The sequence below is a fragment of the Vidua macroura genome, chromosome 21 (assembly GCF_024509145.1).
Source record: "Vidua macroura isolate BioBank_ID:100142 chromosome 21, ASM2450914v1, whole genome shotgun sequence".
NCBI classification, from domain to species: Eukaryota; Metazoa; Chordata; class Aves; order Passeriformes; family Viduidae; genus Vidua; species Vidua macroura.
The window spans coordinates 3,082,843-3,098,839 of NC_071591.1; the positions used below are offsets into that span (position 1 = coordinate 3,082,843).

General features: G+C 56.9%; 1 protein-coding gene across 2 annotated transcripts in view; it reads right to left on the minus strand.

The window, feature by feature from the left end:
- OLFM1 (olfactomedin 1) overlaps window positions 1-15,211 on the minus strand; it is a 32,633-nt gene extending 17,422 nt beyond the window's left edge. Inside the window, exons 1-2 of one of the 2 annotated variants that reach the window (XM_053996560.1) lie at window positions 14,653-15,211; window positions 1,287-1,436 (exon numbers count right to left, since the gene is read on the minus strand). In XM_053996560.1, the coding sequence (XP_053852535.1) occupies window positions 1,287-1,436; window positions 14,653-14,718 (216 nt within the window). In that variant the 5' untranslated portion in view covers window positions 14,719-15,211. Of the gene's footprint in view, window positions 1-1,286; window positions 1,437-3,647; window positions 4,132-14,652 lie in introns of those variants that run through there. The other variant, XM_053996559.1, reaches the window with a different exon arrangement.
- Between the last annotated feature and the right edge of the window lie 786 nt (window positions 15,212-15,997).

The window sequence follows — 15,997 nt, forward strand, 5'->3', positions numbered from 1 at the left end:
TCCAGGGATTACCAATTCAGCCTCCATCAAGATCAGATGTCTGGCACTAAGAGCCTATTCCTTATTTTGGGGTTTTTCATATAGGTTAGCGTGGGAGTGAGATGCAGCCAGATTAGCAGGCAGGTAACATATCCCACAACACATGCCCAGAAATCCTGCTCCTCCCTCACTTTTTCTCCATTGGCAGCCAGAGAGCTGCACTAAATAAAACCCCACTGAGCCCTTCCACCCTCCTGATGTTATCCCAGGTCTCCCATCCCCAACTCTTGCCCATCAGCAGAGGGCATTGGGTCAAATCCTGATTGTTTGGAGTGGATGAGGAGGCCTGGGAACACCTCTGAGCTGTCCATAAATCCTGCTGCCTCTCAGGAGCAAACACACCCAGGGCGTTATTGCTGCGAGAAAGAAAAGCCTGACTTGGGATTATTTTTAGCAGCCTCTGACAACCCAAAGAATTGTTTTAGGGCTGAATGTTTCCTGGCTGGCTTTATTGTCCTCAGCACATGGGGAAATCAGTTAAGTGGAGGTTTAATATTGTTAGAGGGAATTAATACAGCAGCTTTCCCCAAAGCAGCAGGATGAAAATTCTTTTGTCATGCACGGCACAGGCCAATATAGCATTAGGGGATGGGGTTTAATTATATATCCAGCACAGGAGCCAGCTCATATTTGCAAGAGAAGAGCACAATTGCACATGAAACAGCATTTCTTCACTGAAATCTATTATCTGGAAAATTCCTTGTTATTGGGGATGTTTCCCTAATGAGATTTTTTTGATCTTTTTTGGACAGCAGACTATTAAAAACTAATCAAGAGGGTGTCAGCGTTAGGCAGAAAACCACTGAGTGTCATCTCTGTGCTACCTGCTGGCGACAGCTTGCAGGGTTTTACTTGACCTTTTTAATAGCACCTTGCCTAGGAAAGCTTGGCTTTGGGCTTTTAATTCTCTCTCCTCTCCTGTTGCTGAGTCTGCTCTGAAACTGCTTCTGCCAACGGAATGAAAAAAGGGGATTTCTTGTAAATTATTTTTTAAAATTTTTTTTTTTTTTAGAGATACGGTTCAGTATTGGTGCTTTGATCTCAGCAGTTTTAGGCCAGGCTTTCCTCTCAGAAAACACTTAAGAGATTTCTCCTCCTGCCTGCAGCTGATTATTCCCCACTACACGCGCAGGGACAGCTACACATGGAAAAGCCATCCCAAGGGGTTTTCCCTGGAAACCAAGGCTCAGCTCAGGTTTCTACCCCACCAAACCAAACCACTTTTGCCAGCAGGGGCCAAGCTTTACCTTTTCTAGGAGTTGTCTCAGCTGCTTTGTCCTGGCATCACGCGAGCACATTGTCTGCTGAGGTGCCACCACTGTGCATATACAACGTCCCTCGCTGTCCTGGGCAGAGCTGTAGACCTGCCAGCTTTCCTCTGGGTTGGTAGGCAACACCTAATTAACACAGGGAAAGATGGGTTAATTAACCAGGGGAGGCCTGGCAGGGCTGTGGGAGGTGAAGGGGGATGAGTGCAGGAAGCAGGACGGACGTGGCAGGGAGTGGAGCTGTGCTGGAGGCTCCTCCGGGGGCCCAGCGGGCAAAATTCACTCGGAATGCAAAAATATGGATTGGGGGCGAACCAGAGAAGGGTCTGAAAAGGAGAGGAAGGGCAGAAAACACGGAGGCAACGCGAGTGGGAAAGCGTGGACACAGCGAAACAGCGAAAATTCCGGGTGCTGGCCAGCGCCGAGCACATCGCGGCGGGGAGCCCCTGCCCCGCCGCGGTGACAGAGCAGCGGCTTCTCCTGAGCACCGGGAGAGGGACCAGGGAGCCACCAGCGAGGGCACAGCGTCCTGCCGAGGGGGCTGAGCAGTGCCCTCTGCTCTGCAGAGCCCGCCCGGCTCCGGGTCCGGCAGCTGGAGATGAGCTGTGCTGGGCGCTCGGACACCGGGAGCGACGGACACCGGGAGTGATGGACACCGGGAGTGATGGACACCGGGAGTCACGGACACCGGGAGTCACGGACACCGGGGGTGACAGACACCGGGAATGATGGACACCGGGAGTCACGGACACCGGGAGTCACGGACACCGGGAGCGACGGACACCGGGAGCGACGGACACCGGGAATGATGGACACCGGGAATGATGGACACCGGGAGTCACGGACACCGGGAGTGATGGACACCGGGAGTGATGGACACCGGGAGCGACGGGCACCGGGAGTGATGGACACCGGGAGTCACGGACTCCGCGAGGTATCCATCCCGGAGGTATCCACCCCGACTCACGGACAGCCCGACTCACGGACACCCTGAGTTTCGCTCCCCCTCTCCCTGCCAGATTCCCCGGGCACAAGGAGCTTCCCCAGACAATCGCTTCCCTCCGTTCCAGCCAGGGAAAGGCCGGAGCCGAGCCCTGTGCAGAATTCCAGCAGCGATGGGATGCAGCCCTGAGCCCACCCCAAACACAGCGCATTCCCCTCTCTGGTCTTAATTTTTCTCCATTATTTAATCCCAGCCCAGCCTCAGAGCACTTTGAAGGTGTCACCGTGTCCCCAGCCAGAGGGGAAATGTTCTTTTCACGGCTTCCCTACAGGACAAATCACCTTGCAAATGCCCACGTTGACAGACATGCCCAGGCAGACGCACAATTGGATTTCCTGGCTAAAACAACCGGGAAAAAACAAAATAAGAATAATAAATGGATCTCATAAACCCTGACAACGTGGGAAAAAAAAAAAAAAAACCCAGCTTCATTCAGTGAGCAGCACAACCACTACACGGAATACCCTGGGAACAGCAGAGCTGCAGTAGCGGGGCTCTGACAGAAAGCACGAGCGTGCAGCCTGCAGGAGAAAGGTGCCCGATTTTCCCTGCTCAGGGAAGACAGACAGACAGACAGGAATGATTTTGATTTTTCCCAGCCATTCCTAAAGTGGGAAGCTCAGGCACAGCCCCAGCCCTCCAGCAGAGCAGGGACAGGGGATGTCCAGCCCCACAGGGCGACTTCCCGGCTGCATCTCCATCCCACCGAGGGCGGATCGGGCAGGGAGGGCAGCGGAGGAGCCTCCCGAGACTCGCAGCCGCTCTCCCGGCGGCTTTTGCAGCGGCCACGAGGGAAACTTTGCATCCCTTTGGCTGCAGGGACGATGCGGAGAGGCAGCCGAGTCGCCCCCAGGCACGAACGAGGGATGGCTGAACCAGAGAAGAGGAGGGGAGAGGGAGAGACGCTCCCTGCACCGTCACCCCCATCTCCGGCCAGCACCCCCCGTCCCCTCAGCGCCCCATCCCCGCTCCGGCAGCACCGCGGGGACACTTGGCCGCGATGTCCCCGAGGGGCGGCGATCCTGCCCCGACTGCAGACCCTGCAGGGCGGGGGGGACACCTGGGCAAGGAGAGATGTGACAGCCCGGGGGACAGCCAGGCGGGGAGGGACTGGGCGGCGGCGGGGAGCAGCCGCAGGGATGCTCCGGGATGCGGGGATGCTCCGGGATGCGGGGATGCCCCGGGATGCGGGGATGCTCCGGGATGCGGGGATGCTCCGGGATGCGGGGATGCCCCGGGATGCGGGGATGCTCCGGGATGCGGGGATGCCCCGGGATGCGGGGATGCTCCGGGAGGCTGGCATGCCCTCCCCGTGCCCCGCAGCCCCCCGCACTTACTCCCGTGCTGCGGTCCAAGGTGCCGCCCGTGGCCGCCGTGAGTTTGGTGGTGTTGAGCCCCACGAGGGAGGGCAGCGTCTGCGACATCCAGTTGGTGATCATGGCCATGGTGCTGAGGACGACTCCAATCTTGAGTAAAGGCACAGACATGTCTGCGGGGGGGGGCGGCAGGCACCCTTCATTCTGCACCGGCGCCGGGCTCCATGCCGCTGGGTTCGGGCTGCGCCTGCCGCCCGGCCGCCGCCGCCGCTCGCCGCCGGCCCATCGTCCTCCTCCTCCTCGTCCTCGTCCTCCTCCTCCGCCGCCCCGCCGCCCTGCCCGGCGCTGCCGCTGTGCCCGCTGTGCCCCGGTGCAGCCGGAGCCGAGCGGGGCTGGCTCCCTGCGCCCGCCGCCGCCGGGCGCGCCCCAGCCGGAGCGAGCGGCTGCAGGAGGCGGAACCGGGGCGGGACGGGACCGGGAGGGGCGGGGAGCGCCCAACCAGCCGGGGACACTGCGGTGGGCGAGAGGGGGAGAGGGAGGGGACAGCGGAGTGCGGGGAGGGAGGGGAGAAAAGGTTTGGGGAGAAGGGAGTGGGAGGAGAGGTTTGGGGAAAGGGGGGTGGAGGGAGGGAAGGAGGAAGGTGGTGGGGGGGAAATATTTGGAGATAAAAGATCTCTGGGGAAGGAGGAGCGAAGGGAAGGAGAGGAGAAAAATTATGGGGAGGAAAGATTTGGGACAGGGAAGTGGAGGGAAGTGGGGAGAAAAGATTTGGGGGGAGGTAAAAGAATCAAGGAGAAAAGGTTTGGGGAGAAAGGAAAGAACTGGGGAGAGGGGGAGAGATTGAGCCGAGGCAAACAGGCATGGGGAAGAAAGAAAAAGACTTGAGGGGAGGGAAGATTTGAGGAGATAAATTGGGTGGGGAGAGGAATGAGGAGAGCAGGAAAATTGAGGGCGGTGGAAGGGATTTTGGGGGGGGACGTGGAAGGGGTTTTGGGGACTGGAAGGGGTTTGGAGAGGAGGTGGAAGGGGATTTGGGGAGGAGGTGGAAAGGGTTTTGGGAAGGAGGTGGAAGGGGATTTGGGAAGGAGGTGGAAGGATTTTGGGGAGGAGGTGGAAGGGGTTTTGGGGAGGTGGAAGGGATTTTGGGGAGGAGGTGGAAGGGGATTTGGGAAGGAGGTGGAAGGGGATTTTGGGGAGGTGGAAGGGGATTTTGGGGAGATGGAAGGGGTTTTGGGGAGGTGGAAGGGGATTTGGGAAGGAGGTGGAAGGGGATTTTGGGGAGGTGGAAGGGGATTTTGGGGAGATGGAAGGGGTTTTGGGGAGGTGGAAGGGGATTTTGGGGGGCGCGGTTCCCCCGCTGCGGCGCTGTGGCGCCCTCTGGCGGCTGCGGGCGGCGCTGCGGGCCGGGGTCGCTCGGTGGTCGCGGGGACACAGCGGGGACACAGCGGGGACACAGCGGGGACACAGCGGGGACACAGCGGGGACGAGGAGCCGTGCCAGGACCAAGGGGAGCCGGAGCAGCTCACCGCACCTCTCCCGCAGAGACCCGCGGGCTGGGGGACCCCTGCGGGTCCCCTGCGGTCCCCAGGTCCAAGAGATGCTGTCAGAGCATCCCCCACACCCCCGACTGTCACCTCGCCACGTCCTGCCACGACAGAACCGCCTCAGCACGAAGGATACACCAAAGTTCACCACCAGCCCTGCTCCCGCCTCATTCCCAGAGCAGGAATTCCCTGCTGAGGGGTGCAAAGGGCACACAGCCTGTCTGGCCAGCCTGGAATGTCACCTGGGCTTGGTCACCACTCAGGTGTCCCAAAGCCACTTGCAGAACTGCCCCAGTGATTTCAGAAGCCAAATCTCCCACCAGCAGAACTCCACAGCTCCTGCATCCTTCCACAAGAGAACCTCAGAACTCCCTGTGCAAAGCAACACAGAAATGAATCCCCTGTTGCTCTCCAGAGGACAGAAGTGACATCCCCTGCTTTGTGGCACAGCCCCAGCCTTGACAAGGGTGCAGGGGAGCCTCAGCTGTTCCATGGCCTGGCCCTCAGAGCCACCACATTCCCACCAGAGTCAGCCCAGCCCCAAACCCGACCCCTCCAGAGCTGCTGTTCCAATGGTGTGGATTCTTCTGTCGCCCCAAAACCTTGACCCACCAGTGCCTCCTCACACCCAGCACGGGGCTGGTGTGCAGAGCACATCCCCACAGGGAAGGAGGAAGCCTCGAAATGCAATCCCTGCTGAGCTGGCCTGTCCCACCCCACCAGGACCTTGTCCCTCGCTGGGGACGTGGCCCTTGGTGTGGGATCACCCCAGCACAGCCAGGCTGGGCAGAGGGAGCAGGAGCAGGACAGCCCAGTGCAGCTGTTGCTGCAGGGAGAGCTGGGATCTCTCTGAAATAAAGCACATTTAGCAGTTCCAGCAGGTGGAGAAACGGAGAGAAGTTTGAGCAGGAGCTCAGGGATCCTGTCCCTGTGACAAACCCGTGGTGTGGCAGGCACGTTCTTCTCTCTCTCAGGATTTTTTCATAGAGGAGCACAGAGGGAAGAAAGAGAAAAGAATTTCTATTTCTGCTCCTTGTTTGTCCCATGTGGGATGTGTTTGGAGAATTGTTTACCTGGGGTGATGGCTTGGTTGGATTCTGGTGAGGATTGTTTGAGCCTGGTGGCCAATCCAACCCACCTGTGGCTGGACTCTCAGAGAGGGTCACGAGTTGTGGGTTAGTTAGATTTGGTAGTTACAAAAATAGGTTTGTAGCTTTAGTATCTCCTTTAAATAGTATATTAATGTATTATAGCATAGTTATAATAAAGAAATCATTCAGCCTCCTGAGCTGGAGTCAGACCCTTTCTCCCCACCAGGTTCACCTGCATTTACAATACCCGTGGCACAGCAGGGCACTGGCAGCTGGTTTGTGCCAGGCTGCAGCAGCTCAACTCCCATCCCTCCATCCGTGTCAGCTGCCCAGCTCCAGGCTCTGATTCCAGGAAGGAATTCCTGCTGCCCTCTGAATCCCACCCTGCCCTGCTTTGGGGATACACCAGCTGCCTCCGCTCCGTGGAATCAGCTTCCCCCAGCCCAGGATCCATCCCTTCCACGGCAAAACTGCTGCTGGGCCTGCAGGGTGCTACCTGTGGGGTCAGGAACGGCTTCCTCAGGGAAAACAAACCTTGGAATGGTTCCACCTTTTAGGAGGAATCCCAAATCCCTGCTCTCCCAGGTCCTTGCTGTGCTCAGCACTGGGGCAGCCCAGGCCTTGATTGCCCTCCCTGATTTCCCATCATATCAAACAGGCAGGTGCTGATATCCCAATCGCCCCAAGGTCCATTTGGGAACAGAGTTTGTCAGGGAAGTTTATCCCTCATATTTGTCTGCTCCAGACCCATACACAGGAATTAATCCTGGGGATATCTCAGTATTTAAATTTAAGAATATCTCCCGTGCCTTGTCCTGGATTTGATCTGGATAAAAATCGCTCCTGTGCCTTGCCCTGGATCCCAGCCGGGCTAAAACCTCATTTCCCAGCAGGTGATTCCAAACACATCCCCTTCCAGTGCCTTGCCATGATTAAAGCTCCTCCAAACAGGGCCAGCAAAGCACAGAGAGAGCAGCAGCAGCCACAGGTCCCTGCTAAGGGGGGCCCATTACTGGGAATGTTTTCCCAGGGTTTGTGCAGGGGGAGGGAGGCAGAACTGCTCTGTTTCCCTGCAGAAAACCCCTTCATGTCACTTGAAAGAGGAGCTGTAATAATGGGGGGGAAAGAGAAATCCTGGGGGATTTTCTTTCTCTCTCTCACTGCTTTCAATGTTCATGAAAGCATCAAAAGCAGCAATTTTGGGGGATTTTTTTTTTTTTTTAAATTTTTGCTGCCAAGATTAAGGGAGTCACGGAAGGGACATCAAAATGTTCTTCCAGACCTTTTTAGAAAATTGTGAATGCATTAATAACCTGCCAGGAGCAGGAAGGGTCACAACCCTTCCCCAAGGCATGACCACGGAAGCTGAAGCCACCCCAGCTGCCCCAAAGCACAGATCTGATGGAAAAAGAGGCTCCCAGGAGCTGCTGTTTCCCTTTTTTAGGGATGCAGGGCTGTGCAGAGGGAGGAACTGGAGTTGCTGGTGTGGGATGAGGCGCAGCAGGACAATGATTTTTGACACAAAAAGTGCAAGCACGGAAACTCTGCCTTACCCTGATCATCTGCCTGGTTTTAAAAGCCCAGCTGGCAAAAAAAAAATGAATAAACTGACCAAAAATCCAGGGAATTTCATGTGGGATGCCTGCCTTTCCTCATGCTGGAGCACAACACAGAAACCAGTGTGAAACCAGTAAGGAACAGCCTCAGGTGGCCCTGGCTGACCTGATGGCATTCCCTGACGGGGCTTTCCAGAGCACAGCTGGATCCTGGTCCTTAAAAAGTGACTTTTCCATCACCACATCTGCAGGAATGCCTGAACTGCTGGGGCTCAGCTTCCTCCTGGTCACTTTGGGGTTTATTTATTTTTTTTTTTTCTGCTGTCACTGTTTTTGTTGTCCCCAAGCACTGGCTCAGTGTCCCCTCCCACGAGAGCTGGGGGGGGGGTGCCCCAAATAAAAAAAGAGGGGTTCCAGGAGTGCCCCCTCCATTCCTCCCCTGCTGTCAGCAGCGAGCAAAGAGCTGCTCGAGGAACAAAAGATCCTTTTTTTGGCATTCGTGCATTCCGAGCAGGAACGCGAGATAAAAGCAGAGAACAGGGTCTTCCAAAATAGCTGCTGGGTGGAAAATTCCGCTGCCGGGAAGGGAGAACGCGGAGCTCTGTGCCCAAAGGAGCCCTGCGAGGGTCAAGGTGTGCGAGCGGCGACAATTGCCGGGTGGCAGCGCGGGGACACGGCGGTCACTGTCTCCCTCTCCTGGCTGGTTCAGAGAAGAAGTGCCCAAATCCCTCTTGCTCCCAAATTTTGCTGGGGATGATGCCCAGGGACCCCAGGCAGAGAATTCCTGCTCTAAACCACACCCGCCTGGATTTTGACAGCCCCGAATCTCGCTGGTGCCTTTGGGGACAGCCCAGGAGGATGATGCCAGCTGAGCTGGCTGTGCCATGGGCACAGTGCCCTTCCCAGGGCTGGCAGCACAGGACAGCCCAAATCCTGCTCTTTGCAGCTCCTCCTCTCTGTCCTGGCAATCTGGGGGGTGGGCTGGACACTTGGGGGGGGGGGGGGGTCTGTCCTCTCTGCAAGGACCTGGCCGTGGAATTTCAGGGATCCTCCTGAAAAGCTTGGATTGAGATTTTCCTCCTTCCTGCAGCTGCTCTGAAGGCTTTGCTGCCTCCAGTGACTCTCCCCATCCCTCCTGGACCCCTGACTGGTGCCAGGCTGCCCCTGCCCCATGGGGCAGGAGAGCTGTGGGGAGGAGAGAACCCCAAAAAACCCTCAAAAAAAAAAACCCCAAAAAACCAAAAAAACCCCAAAACCCAGGCTGAGGGGCTGTGCCCCCTGGCACCACACAGCTCCTGTGGCTGCTGAGTGATGCTGGGGCTCAAGGCTGGGCACGCAGAGATGCCAGCCCAGCCCGGGGCTCTGAGCCCACCCTGGGCCTCTCTGTGCCCTCTGCTGTGTGCCCAGCACCTCAGGGCACACAGGGAGAGGCCTGCACTCTGCTCTGGGCACAAGGAGGAGGTTTCTCACCCCTCTCTCAATAACCTTTCACCCTTCCCTTGCATTCCTGGTTCCCAGGTATCCAAAATCCCTGCGGCCTGGGCTGGGAGGCAGCTGGGCACCCTGAGGGAACAAACCCCTTGTGCCCATCCCCTCTGGGCACGGCACAACCTTCTGCATTGCCACGGGGCACCTCAGCAGCTCACAGCAAGAAATGGCACCGAGTTCCCCTCGGTTTTGGGTCACAATTCCAAATATCCCCAGGGTTCTGCCTGGTTTTTGTCACTTTTGTTTTTTTTTTTTTTTTTTTTTTTGCTGCCACCACTTGCACAAACCTGACTCCAGGAGTTCACAGAGCAAGTTTTCCCCTCCTCATGGGATGGACAGAAAATAAGAGTGAAGGAGGGAAAAAAAGTGGCAATTTAAGACCTCAAAGAGTGACCAGGATGAAGGGGATCCCTGCCAGCTCCTGGTAAAGCTCTGTGTGGAAATTGTGGCTGACTCCAGGGCCAGCCACATTTTGGGATCAGGCAGCCCAAGCTGCTCTGGAAAATGAACTCCCAGCTCTGGACACTCCCTGCTCCTGCATGAAAAACCCTCTGAAACCTCTCCTTTCCTTTTGAAGGAAGAAGTCTGGAAGGAAACATCCCCTTCACAGGGCTTCACGTGCCTAAATCTGTGTTTAGCTGAAGCTGCTCTTGTCATGAAGCCCAGGATCTACAGCAGGTGCCAAGACCTTAAAGCCAGCCCAGGTTCCTGGTTTTGGAGGATTTTTTGGGCACATTTCCCTGGGTCAGGCACACACCTCCAGTCCCAGAGTGACTTCCCAGGGAAGGATTGTTCTCTGTGCTGCTTTCTAGCAAACCCAGCTCTGCTCCTGGCCCTGGGTTGAATCCTGATGTTGTCCCTCTGTTATCCTTCCAGCATGGGGAGGGTGGGCTGGGAACAGGGAAAATGGGTTCTGAGCAGGGAAAAAATGGGTTCTGAGCAGGGAAAATGGGTTCTGAGCAGGGAAAAAATGGGTTCTGAGCAGGGAAAAATGGTCCCTGAGCAGGGTAAAAGGGTTCTGAGCAGGGTAAAAGGGTTCTGAGCAGGGAAAATGGGTTCTGAGCAGGGAAAAGGGTCTCTGAGCAGGGAAAAGGGTCTCTGAGCAGGGTAAAAGGGTCTCTGAGCAGGGAAAATGGGTTCTGAGCAGGGTAAAAGGGTCTCTGAGCAGGGAAAATGGGTTCTGAGCAGGGAAAATGGGTTCTGAGCAGGGAAAAAATGGGTTCTGAGCAGGGAAAAAATGGTTCTGAGCAGGGTAAAAGGGTTCTTAGCAGGGTAAAAGGGTCCCTAAGCAGGGTAAAAGGGTCTCTGAGCAGGGTAAAACGGTTTTGAGCAGGGTAAAAGAGTCCCTGAGCAGGGTAAAAGGGTCCCTGAGCAGGGTAAAAGGGTCCCTGAGCAGGTTAAAAGGGTCAGGAGTCCAGCTAAAGCCAATCTGGAGGCTGGGAGCAGGGCTCAGCTCCAGGAGAGCAGTAACAACCAACAGCTAGAGCCCACAGAGGCAGGGAAATCAGCATTTCCAGCTGCTCTCCCCCCACATTTGGGATCTGCTGGCGCCAAGGCACATCTCTGTGTCTCTGTTTCTCCGAGTCCACCTTCCCCTGCCTGCCTGAGGTATCCCAAAAAGGCACAAATCCCAGATGGGCACTCCTGGGGTGTCGCAGCCTCGTTCCCTTTTGTGGGGAGCTCCACCAGAGCACAGCAAAGGCAACACTTCCCCCTCCCAGCTCCAGAAGGAGCTTTCCCCACCGCTCTGTTTAATTCCCCTCTGATAGTAATTAGCTTTGTAGTACGTATGATGCTAATACTGATTACAAGGACTGATAACTCCAGCAATAAATACAACCCAGGGCTGGAAATTACCTCTCTTTTTTTATTGGTTCCAGCTGAAGTTAGCCAGACGAGGCACAAATTGGTTTATGAGACAGCTGCCTCCTGTTCCAGGCTGCAGATTTGCAGCTTAATCCTGCCCCCTTTCCATGTGTCTCCCTGGCAGGGGGAGGAAGAGCCTGGGCACCAAACTGGGCACTGGGAAGTTCTGCATGGGCACAAGGGAGCTGGGCTGGGCATTGCTGAGCCCTGGCAGGGGCTCTCCCTCCCCCTGCAAACAGCCCTGAGAGGGACTTGATGTTCTTTTAGGAAAATCGATGGGTAAATGAAGATAATTAATATTTTAGGGAGCTTTTTTCCCCTCTTGCAGAAGCCCTAAATGTTTCATATCTGCCTGCTCCAGGAAGGCGTTGCTCCCAGAATTTACTGGGGATGTGGGGGCACAGCGCTGCTCCTGAGGGAACTTTGAGGAATGCCAGGAGGGTCTCACTGAAATACCCCAGCAAAAGGACAAAAGGACAGGTCAGACAGACAGACAGACAGCAGCTGGCACCCCAGCCCCCCTCTGCTGCTGTCCCACAGCAGCCCCAAGCTCTGCCCTCCTGGCAGCGCACGACACATCCTTCGAGAGAAGTTGGCTCTGCTCCTCCATGGACACCAGGAGAGGTGTCCCGGGTGTCCCCACGAGGAGGACAAGGACAGGAAGCCCCAGACTTTGCCCAGGAAGGCCCTGCCCAGGGCTGAGCACCCGGCCAGAGCCAGGAGCTGCAGCCCAGGGTGCCCAGAGCCCCCCATCCCAGCACCCCAAATGCTGCACCCCGCCAAAGTGGGGCATTTCAGGGTGGCATTCTGACCCGTGGAGAGGCCAGGGCACAAAGCAGCTCGGAGAGAAGAAATGCCAGAGCCTCGTGCAGGTCTCGCTGTGGGCTCCTGCCACCCCCCCCTCAGCCCTGCCGAGGGGCGATCGAGGCACAGGACGAAGAATTGGGGGGATTTGGGGACAGCTCCCCCCTTGTCTCACACAGGTAAAACCACCCCCCCCCCTCAGCCAGGTCTCCGAGCCCCCAGCCTGTGCATCACCCCTGTGCCCCCAGCATCCTCCCTCCCACCCGGGGGGGACACCCCGGGGTGCTGCAGCACCCACTCCTCGCAGACAGCCCCCTTCCCTCCAGCAGGGCTCCCCCAGCACCCCAGTGCGAGGCCAGGCTCTGTCCCCAGCCCTTCCTCCCTTGTGAGGCTGGCCTGTCACTGCAGCGAGGGACAGGAGGGGACAGCAGCACCTTCTGCATCGGCAGGGAAAGCTGCCGAAATCAGCAGCCTCTGTGCCCAAACCTCCACCCTTCCTCCCCAGGCTCCCCGCGGGGCACGGCAGAGGCTCCCCACGGCACGGAGGTGCCAGCCCGGCAGGGAATTGAGGCACGGAGCTGGGCGGTGCCGGGGCTGAAGGGCGGATTTGGGGATTGCATCTGGCAGCTGTGCCACGGGAATGAGGCGCTGGAAGTCCGGGAGGGCTCTGCAGTGCCAGGCCAGCCAGGGCAGGACACGGCCACCTGCCTGGCACTGCAGAGCTGAAACCAGCCCCAGCAGGGCGGCTCAGCTAAGCCAGGCTTTAGCAGGGGCTCAAACCTCCTGCCACCACCAGGGCAGGGCTCTCTGCCCAGGACCCGGGGCGGGTTGGGCTCCCTGTGCCCACCCCGATTTAAAGTTGCTGCCAAAGTTGAGGTGCTGCAGTCACTGAGGAAGCAAGGAGAGGAGAAAGCAGCCAGGCAGGGCAGAAACCTTGGTTTTCCCTGGTTTCCCCTTGTTTTTCCCCTGTTTCCCCTTGTTTTTCCCCTGTTTTTCCCCTGGTTTCCCCTTGTTTTTCCCCTGGTTTCCCCCTGTTTTTCCCTGGTTTCCCCCTGTTTTTCCCCTTGTTTTTCCCCTATATTCCCCCTGGTTTCCCCTTGGTTTTTCCCCTGGTTTCCCCCTGTTTCCCCCCTGGTTTCCCCTTGGTTTTTCCTTGGTTTCCCCCCTGTTTTTCCCTTGGTTTTCCCCCTGTTTTTCCCCTGGAAAATCCCCCAAAGCAGGGCGATGCTGACAAGGCCGGCCAGGGGCTGACAGCACCCAGGTGCCTAGGCTGTGCCTGTGACCCCGGGGGAAGCTGGAGGGGGAACTGAGGCAAGCGACATCCCTGCCACCCCCCTGGCACTGTGGCCACCACTAGCCATGCCCTGGTGGCCAGGAGCTGCTGTGCTGGTGGTCCTGGCTCTTTGTCCAGCGCGGCGCATGCGCACGGCCTCAGCATCCCTGCACACAATGGGCTCCTGCTCGCAGCTCTGCTTCCTCCCCACCCCTCCTCATCCCCACAGCCCCTGGATTCCTCGCCTTTCCCCCCCCCCTCCCTGCATCCCGGGCTGCTCAGCCTCTCTCCGGAGGGCTCCGTGCAATTGAGGCAGCTCTGGGGGCAGCAGAAATCCTGGGAGGGTGCAAAGCCAAAAGGCTTCGGCGGCTCAAACTTCAGCAGCAGGGCAGTGACAGGGAGAGCTTTGTCACTGGGAGAAAGGGAAAAATAATCTCCATAAAGCATCCAGGATGAGAGCCCAGCTGCTAATTGCTCCTACACTAAGAAGCCTCCATTCCCCTCCTATTTATAGCTGCTTCTTCTTTTTTTTTTTTTTTTTTTTTTTTTTTTTGTGCTTCCAGGCAGCACCACAATTAACCCCACAATCTGGAGCATCCTCTTGCAATTACTTTTTTTCTTCCTTTCCTCAGTGACTGGTGAAAAAAAAAAACAACAACAACCCCAAAAGACAATCACCCTCCCTGCCTCTCCCCAGTCAGCCTCAAGAAGTCAAATGGAGTTTTAAATTCCACTTGCAAGAGATGGATTTTGGGAGCCTCCTTTCCTCCCCACCACACAACCCCACGACTCACTCAGCCCAGGGGCTGGGACAGCAAAGAAAAGCATGAAAATCCAGGCAAAAAAAAAAAACCAAAAAAAAACCCCAAAAAGAAAAGCAGGTGGAGCGGAGAGAGGGGGATAAACAAAGTGCCCCTGTCACAGATGCAAACACCAAGGGACATTTAAATGTCACCTGAAACCAGCACAGCTACCCCCCACACGAGGAGCGGGCGGGGCGGGGGGTGACAAGGAGGGACAGCGCTCCCACCTGCTCCCTGTGGCCACCGGGGCCAGCAGCTCCCGGCTCGGCCGAGCCCAGCCCGGCCCCGCCCGCGGGGTCCCGCATCCCCCCGGGTGCGGCCGGGGGAGGCGAGCCCAACACCCCCGCTCTGGGGCTGCCCCTCCCGTGCCCACCGCGGGGGTCGCAGAGGCCGAAGCCCCGGCCCGTGCCCCCCTGCAGGCAGCGCGGGCGGTGCCCAGGTGCGGCGGGCAGCGCGCAGGTGATGCCCGGGGAAGGGGCGGCCGGGCAGGTGCAGCCGCTCCCGGCAGGTTCCTGCGCTGCTCTCGAGGTTTAGCAGAAAATGGCGTTGGGGAGAAAGGGAGAGGAGGAGGGGGAGTGGGGAAAGGACGAGATGGACCTACTTGGGTGAGTTCTGTGCCCATCAGGATGAGGAAGCAGAGGGTCAGCAGCTTGCTTGCCGGTTGCATCTCTCGCACCCCGTTCTAGGCACCTCGCATACAGATCACCTCCGGGCGAGCCTCCCCTGCGCCGTCCCCGAGCCTCGCTGCCTCCTCACTCCTTTATTCTTATTAATATTTTAATTTATATATATTAAAAAAAAAAAAAAAAAGACAACGAAACGGTATTTGAAAAAAAAAAAAGAAAACAACAAAGAGGAAAAAAAAAATAAAAAAAGCCTGATTTTGCGGGTGGCTCTCAGCACCCTCAGGAAGCGATGCCAGAAATCTGCTCAGCAGAGCCTTCACTTTGCATATTTATTGGGATCCCAGTTTCTCTCCTCTGCTCTCGGTGCTGGCTGTCTGGTAATTTATTTAATTTTTTTTTTTTTTTAATGGCTCCCCTGCTCCAAAGACATTTGCGAAGAGAAATTCAGCGGAGCACGCAGTGATTATCTCTGCTATTGCCAAAAGTTTGCCTGGAAAAGGGGGGTGATGGGGAGAGGACAGGGATTTAAAAAAAAAAAAAAAAAAAAAAAAAGAAAAAAAAAAGAAAAAGAAAGGAATTGGTAGGGCTGGCTACTAGCAGGGGATGGCTGTGGAACAGGATGTGACATCAAGTAAGGCGGGGGAAATTTAACTAAACACGGCAAAGGGAGAGGGGGAAAAGCAGGCGCGGGAGCACGCTGAGGCTGCGGGGACCCCGCGGGGAGCAGGGGGTTAAAACCATCCTGAACCCCATCCTTAATTCCCATCCTTAATCCCGTCCTGAACCCCCTCCCTGCGCGCCCCCGACCTCCGGGGATCCCTCGGGGCAAGGGGGGGGGGTGCCCAGGGACGTGATCCCCCCAAAACCCCAAACCCCAAAGCGGCCCCCGGGAAGGCTCCGAGCTCCATCCTCTGCCAGGCTCAGCTCCCGAGGCGCTCGGGAGGATGTGAGAATCCTTTTGTCCCACCTGCCTCTGCCCCGGGGGCTGCAGGCGGCGCCCACCCTTCCCTGGCAGGTTCTGCCCCTCATTTCTCTCTCTCACGCACCCCCCAAATGCTTCCCAATCCCCAGTTTCTTCCAGGACCCCATCAATATTATGGAATATTTTATTTTGTGGCGCTGCGGGTGAAGAGCATCACCTGCCCCTGCTCCAGAGATCATCTCCTGGTGATTATTTAATTACACAACAGAAATTCCACAGTTAGCAGAGCCCCCAGCAGAGGATTCCCCCCCGTGATTGCTCCAGGGTTTCCTTACCTGGAGCCCCTGGAAGTGGAGCAGGACACGGGATCTGTGCAGGGATGAGCTGATGCTTTCCAA